General features: G+C 39.9%; 1 protein-coding gene across 1 annotated transcript in view; it reads right to left on the bottom strand.

The window, feature by feature from the left end:
- The window catches only part of pcp4b (Purkinje cell protein 4b), a 48,857-nt gene extending 39,274 nt beyond the window's left edge, over positions 1-9,583 (bottom strand). Inside the window, exon 1 of the mRNA XM_088426752.1 lies at positions 9,419-9,583. Coding sequence (XP_088282878.1) covers positions 9,419-9,544 — 126 coding nt within the window. The 5' untranslated portion in view covers positions 9,545-9,583. The remainder of the gene's footprint in view (positions 1-9,418) is intronic.
- Between the last annotated feature and the right edge of the window lie 1,397 nt (positions 9,584-10,980).

Here is a 10,980-nt window from a genome sequence, read left to right on the forward strand (position 1 = left end):
AAACATTTACATCTTTTAAATATCTGTGTCGGCAGAGGTTACATTAACCGACAATTTTCCATTATTGATGGATTTTTTTAAGAGTTGACGGAGAAATATTTAAGGCCACCCGTCATTGGTGCGCACTTGCTTATTTACGCGGAGAAATACTGGGCGAAGGACAGCTGTTTAAATGCATGCGCAGTGTCAAGGTGCCAGCCTTTTTGCTCTTCAAAGAAAGCAAAGCGCCACATTGACTACATTCAGCGAAGCCAACGCAAGTTTCTGTAGCATTTTCAATTATCAATATGAAGCTTTTCCATACCTCACTCTTCCCGGTGTGTGTTTGCCTTTTACGTTCCCCTGTCTTTAGTTTACCCTTGACTTCTTGCTGCTCCATAATCAGGGATACCAGGTCAAAATAGATGCGGACTTGTGGAGGGGAAGATTATTGAGAGGGCGGCGTTCACGTGCGCAGAGCATGCTCTGGCTCTGCAGCTCGTACAGTAGTTAGATAGCAATTACCTTACAGCGCCTTCTCTGTTTTATCCAAATTATTTATTTTATAACAAGTATTCCTTAGTTTAGTATCCACATTCCACAAATCGTTTAAGCATATATTTTTACAAACATATATTTATTTTAAAAAAAAGTCTGAGAGATAGAAGCTCGGCCCGACCCAATCCGAACATAATGAAAGACATTATAGGCCGTTAGACATTATAGAAATTCGGGCCGCGTCGGGCTTGGGTTTGGGCTTAAGATCTTACCTCTAGCACCAAGTGCATATGCACCAGTCTACCAAAATGGGGTCAAATGAATGGAAACACTCCAGTAAAGAAGATAATCAACTGATTAAGCATAAAAGAGAGTCAACCAGTCTCTCTGGGAGGGATCCATCGATGGCATATGAAAATGTAACCACCAACGTGGGAGGCCAAGACCCAACAGAATGGCACAATCCACAAAAGTCCCCTAATCCTGTAGAACATGCTCTAAAGCTTCTTAGTGTCTGAACATAGTGACACAGCAGGTCCTCTTGGGGCTCTGCCAGTCAGCAGAGACCAAGGCAGACAAATTTTGGAGCCTCCATAAAATTGTGATTTCCATCCTAAGATACATTTGGAGGTTATCATGATGCTAATGGAGAAATCCACGAATGTCAAATTTTATGATGAGATGGATCGCAAATGCTTGAAGCCATAGATGAGAAATGATGAAAACACCACGAGAGGAAAACAATGGGATTACTCAAGCCCTAAATGTACATTTGTTGGATAATGAGGTAAACCCACCTGCATTGTTTCCCTTGTGTTATTTCGCCATTGTATTACCACGCACTGTGGTCAATGAAACTCGACTGAGACAGGAGGATTTGTGGTTTGCCTCATTTGTTCCAACTATCAATGTAATGGGCTCCTCTTTCCATCATGTATTTTAGTCCAATTACTTAGGAACGTGCCAGTCTCTGTTAAAGTCAATTAAATCAGTAGTCTCCAACATTTTTATCAACAGAGAAATTGGTTGCACCTGTTGGTGACTGGGCTGATAAATGGAATGCAGTCAGAAAACTGCAGTCTGTGAACAGGCTGAAACTAGCACTGTGACAGTATGTTGTTATTCAATACAAGCGCCATCTCCAAAATTCCGCTGCTTTCGCAAAAAGACCATGTTTTTTTTTTTTCTAACCGTAATGTTGGCGCTGTCTCAATGGCCAGGTCTAATTCATAAATTTCTAGGACTGACTGGGTTATAAGGTTAACCAGGTTATGAGATGTATTGCGCATTACGGGAAGCAAACCAATACAACAAATAAGTTAAAGTATATTCAACTTGAATGTGACATCCACACATCAGGTGCACCTGATAAGAGGCACTAGATATTTGAGAAAATTAAAGGGTTTTAATTGTGCCCTATAGACCGTAAAATATGGTCATACATGTATATACCAATAGTAACAATAATAATAATAGCAATTAATTATACAATGTAAATACTGATCAGCAAAGCATGGAAAATGTAAAGTATGTCAAAAACAATAAAACCCAATTAGTGTGAACACCCCCCCCCCCACACACACACACACACACACACACACACACAGAATGGGACAGCTCTGTTATTAATTAGGAAAGTGCATCTGGATGGAGAGTAAATCAATATTAGTAAAGGATTTAACATAAACTCATAATTGATTGTGAACCTCATTGATTGTTCGCCACTCACAGCCACGAGTGAAGCTCTTGAGACCTGTCGCAAGAGCATTTTCATTGCAATGTTATGTCACCCATAACATAATCTAACAGATTAAATTCAAGTAAGCAAGCCCTCGATAAGTGCAATAGTGTTACGATGATGTCTAGGAACAGTGTCAGTAGCTTAACCTCTTGCCTGTGCAGAGAGGGGAAAAGGGATTAAAACATCCCAGTCAGCTATTTTCCACTATCTGGAGCAACGGACATTTTTTTCTTCTGGCGGCTTGTTCATTTCTCTTTGACATGCACATGCTGACAGAAGCTTTAGGGACTTGTTCTGTTGGATTTTTAATCATTTTTGGAGTTGTTGAGTAGCTTTCTGGTATAAGAATCAAACAGAGCTTGGGAGTGGTGGAGTATAATTAAAAAGTAAAGATGCAGTGTACCTTGGGGATCTGTGTAGATACACTTCTAGACACATTTTTAGGCACAACTGATAAATTCGTTGGTACTCGTGTAGGGTTGCACAATTAATCGAAATGTAATCGCGATCACAATATTGGCTGCCATGATTAATTAAACTGATCCCCGGCGATATTAACATTTTAAAAGTTGGCTGTCAAATCAAGCACTTTCAGTCATCCTACCACCAAGGGGCAAACGCAAGGGTAAGACTTCAACTTAAAAAATTGCAAGTGAGGAAATCCTGCAGCAGTGGCTGAAAGGGCGGTAGCATTAGCAGCAGTCTCAACTGAAAGCCTACCGAAGGAGTGTAGCGACGCCATATTTTGCGCTCCATCTGAACACAGTAAGATAGTGGGACGCAATGACGACGTTGAAGTTGGCTTTGCGGGCGCGCTTTCAGTTACACTTTAGAAGCCTTTAAAGGGCAATGCATCGTGCTGTCAATTGAGACCCATTTTGAGATTACCAAAGATTACATTTTGACTGCTAAATCCATACTTCGAGTAATTCTGGTCCTTTTGTACTGTATTTTCTTGCAAAAAAAAACAAAACAAAAAACAGGCCAGTTGTAGGTGTTGTTACTGGCCTGTTGTAGTATGAGCTTGGTTTTAAGTAGGCTTCAATTTTTTCATTGGTGTTAGTGTCAAGCTTTGAAGCCTTGTTTATGTACTGCTTGTTTAATTAAAGTGTAATAAATCGACACGTTTGACCAAACATGATGAATAATCGTGATTAACAATTGTAAATTCAATTTCAAATTTATTCAAAGTTCAAAGTTTGCTTTATTGTCAATTCTACCACATGTGCAAGGACAGACAGAGAATTGAAATTACGTGACTCTCTAACCTCAGTGGCAAGTAAAAATGAAATAAAGAAATAAAAATATATAAAAATAGACAACTGTAAAATCTGACAATATCTATGAACAAAACCCAAAATAAAAACAGGTGAATGGAAAAGTAGCTGATTCTTTTGGACATAATCATGCAGCCATATAACTCGTGATTGCTTTGTGGAAGTTTCTGAGATGCACATTGTCAGAAGGGTACTCATTAAATAACATCATGTTTTTCTGTGCAATTGTTACTGTACTGCAGGGGTGGCCAAGTCCAGTCCTCGAGAGTCACAATGCAGCCTGTTTTCGAGGTTTTGAGTAAAAAGCCTGATTCGAATGATTGGCTTATCAACATTTTTATCGAAATTCTGATAAGGACCCTGAACATTTGAATCAGGTGTGTTGGTTGAAAGGAAACATCAAAAACAGGCTGGATTATGTCTTTCGGGGCACCAGCCTCTCGGGGACCAGCCTCAGCCACGCATGCTGTACTACATCACTGATTACTGTCTGGTTTGTCATGTTTTCTTTTCCTTCTTATCTTTCTTTAGTTTAATTCCGTCCACCTGTGCTGGTCAAAATGGTCCTCTGTGTTTGCCAATCAGTTCCTTTCAACCATTTGTCTTTTGTGCAAGCATTTCTCATTGTCTCATCAGCATTCTCATATTTAGTTCCTTGGCTGTGTTTTCCTTGATGTTTTATTTTTGGAAAATAAACATTTTGTTTTTGGTATATCCTGTACTCATGCCTTACCTCAGTTCTTGCACTTGGAGCCATTTTGCTATGTAACAACCAGTGAGTTGTGACAGATTACTGCACTGACTTTTTTAGCTCCTGTAGATGGGTGGGGCAAAACAGCTCTCAGCATGATGCAGGACTGGGCAGATTGGTAAATTGAGTATATAGGCAAAATCACCCCTTGTTACTAAGAAACCAGTTTAAATATTGATCATGTCACCAATTGTGAGTGGAACGAGTCAGTATTTTAAGAATCTATGAGGGTAAGACCTACATTGTCGCAGTCGTTACACATTTATCACCCACAGAAGGGGAGTAAAGGGCTGGGGGGCAGAATCTATCACTTATTCTTGCAATGCCAAAAAGTTATGGCAGTCGTTAAAATATCTCAAACATGTTTCTTGGATTCGATGAGGACCCGGCCACAACAACGCACTTTTACACCAAAAGTGAGTATGAACGTCTGCCTTAGACCCTTGTGATTGACTGTCACCCATAAGTCGTCTGGCCCTAATGAGGTCATGCAGTATATGAATGGTAAATGGTATGAAATGATAGAATAGATAGTTGTCACTCATGAGTTGATGAAAAAGAGTGGACCAGGCAAAAGATGCTGGTGGTGACTTTATCTCCAATGTATTCCTTCTGGTCATATTTGGACACTAAACAGATTTATGACATTCATTCAGCATCCCCCTGCTCTTCACTGCTGTGACTAACATAATCATCTCATTTGCACCTCAACCTGCTTCCATTCACACTACATCTACTCTAATGTAACACCTTTATTAATCAACAGGAAGTGGCAGCGTCGCTTTACTTTGCATATTAACGCAAAATCAAAGGCTCACGATTTTGCTGCGGGTGAAAGGGGTTCAATTATTCAAACGGCTCCTGTTGTGTGTGTGAACACCCAGTATGCATCTTTTATTAAGCCGCCCAGCGAACAATTTGTTACAAACAGCTTGCGGCAAAGTGTACTGACGTCTACATTTGCCATTTGAGGTCATGACAGACATGTATTTTAAAGCCACGTTTCCACTGATGGTATCTACTCGGCTCTGCGCTACTCTATTCTGCTCGCCAAAGAACATTGCATCTCCACCGCCACTATCCGAGACCCCCTTCTCACCTTTCAATATTCAAGAGTTTTATTGTCATATGCATAGTAATACCACACAATGAAATTCTTATTCTTTTCACTTCTCGGAGCAGACTACTTTCCATATTCGAGCAAATAATAAGGTTGGCAATAATTAAAAAAAAAAAAAAAACTAATCGAGCATAAGGGCAGTAATAATGAACCACTAATAAATGAATAGACTTAGATTCTGAACATATGAGGAGGATGTGCACCTTGCCAGTGACGTCACATTAACAGTGACCGTACATCACAAAACCAAAAGAGAGTGAGCATGTGTTAATGTACCTGGTGTTTTTTGAGGTGTGTTTTGGAATTTTGTGTCAAAGAGGAGACAATATTTACTTTAAGAGGAAGATTGCGTGAACCAAAGCTGTTTTATTCTTTTTCTTTGCTTCATCGTTTGTCGCTAATGCTGGCTTCTTTCCTGGGTGATTTGGGCTCCACACATTTAAATCTGTCTCAGGTCAATCAATAGCCTCCAAAGTATTGGCTACATTTTGGAACCGGGCTACTTTTTTGGAAATACAAAGCAGTATGTACCAGACAAAATGATTAGAATAGTGCTGCGTAGATTTCTCTGTGGAAACTGGGCTTTTGTCGAGAAGAGTAGATAACATCTTTATTCTGTATGCTGCCATCTGTGTTTGTAGTTTTTTCCTGAACTTTTTTTTCTTTTCTTTGAATAGCATTTTTTTAAAGCATCCAGGGAAATCAATGCTCTCAAAAACATGAGTAGACTGCAAATTCTATGCCAAAGCATTTCCCTGATGCAAGCTTCACTTTGCGGTATCCCTTCTATCAAACACCGAGAAGATTTTCTTGTAATGTATGACTTAATCAAGAGTACACGTCATTTCTTTCACTGCTTACTGACGAGGACCAATAAATAGTATTTAGTAGGCACCCTTTCTTTATTTGACAATATTCTTCCTTAACGTCTTCTCAGGTGTTTCTCACACATTAGCAACGCACCGTCTGTGTTTGCAAATAGTCAGCCTTGTGTCCTTGAAAAGTTTCCTAATATTTGTTCGGGAACCGGTTAAATAGGTCCAAGGAAGTCAGAGCTAAATTCTCCGTCAACTATAAAGTGACAACGTAAACGATCTCCTTCATGAGAATGATACGCAGCCCAAGAGCCAGTCCAAGCAGCTTCATTAAACAAACAAATATCCTCAGATTAGGAAGACATGAGAAATGCATGCTTAGCTTAAATAAGTCAAGGAGAAAACAATTACATAGAGCTTGCGTTGTTCCTGCAGTTTGTCTCTAGAAGGTGATTAGCCGCTGCTTTTCGATTAGCTTGTTTGTTAGCCATAAATTGTGCTACATTCATACGCTCTTTTCATACATGTCAAATAAAGGATGACTGACTATTTTCGATCCTGTATCAGAAGCATTAGTGTTGTCTGCTAGCTGAGGACATGAGCGGTAAATCTTACACAACATTTAAGTCAAGCCACAGCACATCTTGGACCCACTTTTAATGGAAAAAAAACATTCAGCTCAGGCTTGGTTGTTGTCATGGGTACAAGTTAGGTTGGTACGCATTTGCGCCAAGTGAAGCACATGCAATAGCATCAGTGATTTTGCATGCATACCAGTTATGTGCATCTCTGATTATAATCACAGTGTAGCCTTTTTTCTGCAACGGCTAAAAGACATCTGCCTATCTGACTGTAATGCGAGATAACATACAAACAGAAAACTTGGATTTTTACAGCTATGTTGACATACTATGTCCACATCACAAGTTATTAAATACAGGCTCAGAAATGTCAGGATTTTAAATTTCAGATATGTAGTTGAAATTGAACTTACCTAATGCCAATGTAATTAGAGCTCTCAAGTTGTTTGAGAAGCATAAGTTGAATATCTGGTACTGTAGAATAGAACTACAACACTGAGAATCGAGATGCGTTTTCACCAAAAAAAAAAAAAAAGGGCCGGAACGTTTAATGGTTTTTAAAATACTGTTTCTAATGAGGGTAGCACAACGGAAGAGTGGTTAGCATGCCTGCCTCATAGTTCAGAGGTCAGTGTTCAATTCCAGTATGTCCCGGCCTTCCAGTATGGATTTTGCGTGTTCCCCCGTGCTCATGTGGGTCTTCTCTGGGCACTCCGTTCTCCTCCCACATTCCAAAAGCATGCATGATAGGTATATTGGACACTCCAAATTGTCTTTGGGTGTGATTGTGAGTGTAAAATGCGGGTTGTCTCTGTGTGCCCTACGATTGACTGGCAACCAGTCCAGTGTGTCCTCGCCTACTGCCCAGAGATGACTGGCATAGGCACCAGCAAGCCAGCGACCCTAGACAGGATAAGCGACTATATAAAATGGATAACTGTTTCTAATGATTAAGGATCTTCCTCTGAATGTTCATATTTTAATTTTGGTGTTGTATTGCAATGATTAATGATTCCCTGAGAATGGATCCAGCTCAACGTCTCACGGCTGCCATTATAGTGTACTTTTTTAGACAGTAAATTAGATGAGATGAAATTAGTGTCAACTCTGCTGGTTGTAGGAAGACAGCTCATTTTTCTTCAATTGCTCCAATACACAATTTATCAATTACCAATTATACGTAATAGGGGGGCTCAGTGAAAGATTGGTTAGCATATCCCGTTCACAATTCAAGAGTCCTGAGTTCAAATCCAGCTCGCTTCGGCCTTCTGTGTGGAGTTTGCATGTTGGCTCCGAGCCTGCGTAGGTTCTCTCTGGGCACTCCGGCTTCCTCCCACAGTCCAAAATCATGCATGGAAGGGGCATAGGACACTCTAAAATTCTCCTCAGGTTATTGGCTGTGTGAACGGTTGTTTGTCCATGTGTGTTCTGTGATTGGCTGTCAACCAGTCCAGGGTCTTCCCCGCCTACAGCCTGAAGACTGCTGGGGTAGGCACCAGCAAGCCAGCAAACCTAGTGAGGATAAGCGGCTACTGATGGATGGATGGATGGATGGATGGATGGACGGACGGATGGGTGATTCTTCGTAATTGTCAGCTGTTTCACTGATCAATTAATTGACTAAGTAGGCCTAATTGTTGTGCATTTTCAATTTTGCATTGGTAAAATTTTAAATGTCAATCAGCACTAAGCATTATTACCTCTCTAATACTTTATTTAATATAGCTCTTGAACTGAAGCACAGTACTCGAGACAAAACAGATGTAGCCAATGAATATAGGTTTCTCCATCTGTTTGTAGGAACATCTTGCAGTAAAACCACGCATATCTGTTTACACACAAATGCACAAACAAGACAATTCCCTCAACTGGAGTTCCCATTAAAGATATTCCATGATGTTTATGGTTATAGTCGTGCACCAAGAGACACATGAATCCCATGGAATCATTCACAGCCAATATTTTCACGCACCACTAGAGTGCACATCAGCAACAGCATTGAATGTTGTTCATTATCCATTGCAAAATGGATTAAAATGCACCATCTTTAGTGCAATATTGGATGTGAGCAAATACTTGGCAAGAACGCAATCATAATTCCCCGCCGAAAGGTGCTGTTATGTCCAAAAATCAACTCAATAGGCCCTATTTCAACACTAACAACTTGGTGTGTGGTGGATGTCTTATGCCAGCTTGCGACATTCCATTTCGAAATAATGGTCATAAACGCACGCACACGTCAGTTTGTTCAGTTCAGTTGTTCAGTTCAATACTACAATTATTAAACTTGAAAATACTTCCTGAAATTTGTAAGAAGCAAATCAAAACTGTCCACAATAACGCCTATTGTATCACTTTTTAACGAGTCCACTTATCAACTCTCTTGACAATATGATTGGTATCTGAAAAAGAAGCAGCCAAGAGCTGCGCGTAAACCAAAGACTGTCACCCCGAGGGAGCACGCACGAATGATGCGCCTTATTTAACGTTCTATATGTGCGCAAAACATCATTATATGTGACATCATATGAAAGCGCGTATTGGGGTGAGTCGACAATCGCAGCGGAAGCGCTTCCCCTCTGATGCTTCAGTCTGTGCGCATTTCTGCAAAGACCGTGAATAAATAAAATACGCTGAAAACGTCAAATATTCTTACCTCGCTCATGGTGCACCTTTGTTTGGAGGTTTGGGGTTCTTTTAAACAGCGTTGGTTTCGCAGTGAATGTCTCCCGGCGCGCACAGAAGCTTTTATAAAGTCCTCATGCCGACTCCTCCGTGTCATCACGTCACGGATAAACCAATAGCAGCGCCGTGGGCGAGCGGATCTCCCCCAAGTTACCACCCAACTCTCTTCATTATGTGGCTGTGGTGGAAGCCCCCCTGTCGCGGTCATTAGCCTAAGGGAGAGGCACATGTTCATGAATCAGTTGGAAATATTTTTACGATATAATTTTCTCGTCCTTAGCTCTCATTTGGAACATCTGCTCATTTCTCCTCCCTTTGTAACAGTCATTGTACTGTTACTAAGATACGCGTGCCTCTCTCAGTTTAATAAGAACAGTCAAAAACGATGTTTTACAAAAACTCTTGTTTTTACCCAGCAAAGTCGTCCATGCTAGCGCCAGGATTTATTTGTCATTAGTCATCCCCTGGGCATCCATTTGTCAAGTCTTCAAGGCGAACCAAACTAATAATTTCACTATAAATGTATAAACCTTATTGACTGACCTCTCATTCATTCATTCATTGAAATTCAGATTTCACCATATGCTGCCATATTATTTTGCCATGGGCCTTTAGATTTAATAGTGCTTGCCCAATTGGACCATTAGTAAAGTTTTGTTTACCAATTTCAATTCAGATATAGTTGTCCAAATTTCATATGAATTTTCATTGTATGATCAATGAAAAAATCACATAGCAGTCTTCTTTTCCTTTCTATTTTGTTTAATTATATTCACAATTTGTACGACCATAAATGAAGATGCAGGTTTTCCTTTCAGTTTCATTCGGGAAATATATATGAACAAGAATTCAAATCAACATGAGCAATGATTACACTGATATTGTTATTCTTATAAACTGTTGTTGTATATGCAAGACAGACTTAACTTGACAAATGAGAGGAGAATATTCATAGGTTCCTTAAACGTTAACCAAACCTTTTGTAACCTTACTTTCCAATGTGTCCATTCTATTCTATTTTATTCTAATCTACTCTATTCTATTCGTTCCCAAGAATATGTTCTCCAGAAACATTGGTCAAAATCTCTTCTCTGGAGTCAGCTGAAAGAATAGAAGTTGTTTATTCTTTGCCAAATGTAACAGATGGTACCAGAGCTTCTATAGTCAGTATGTTGCGGGTCGCTTGCAATGAAAGATTATAATACCTCCTCTACTGTAGAAATGCTCTGCTGCTAACATGTAACAATTGTGGAAGTATCCCTAAAGATAAGAAAAGGGTCCTGTACATTTGCACCACCTCTCAAATGTTTTTGAAACGTGAACATGACAGAACTGAGGAGATATTTGAAGTATAACAACTTACACAATGGGCACTCGTCTTAAAATAGTATGCTGTTCATCTATCAGATCTAGCCACTACAGTATGTGCCCGGCAATATAAGCAGAGCTTGTGTAGTAGCAGCCATGAGGGAAGAAGAAATTGAGACGTGCGAAGAGAGAAAAAAAAGAACTATTGATTTAATCTTGAGAGAT

The sequence above is a fragment of the Hippichthys cyanospilos genome, chromosome 11 (assembly GCF_059441005.1).
Source record: "Hippichthys cyanospilos isolate Australia breed blue-spotted pipefish chromosome 11, RoL_Hcya_1.0, whole genome shotgun sequence".
Classification (NCBI taxonomy): domain Eukaryota; kingdom Metazoa; phylum Chordata; class Actinopteri; order Syngnathiformes; family Syngnathidae; genus Hippichthys; species Hippichthys cyanospilos.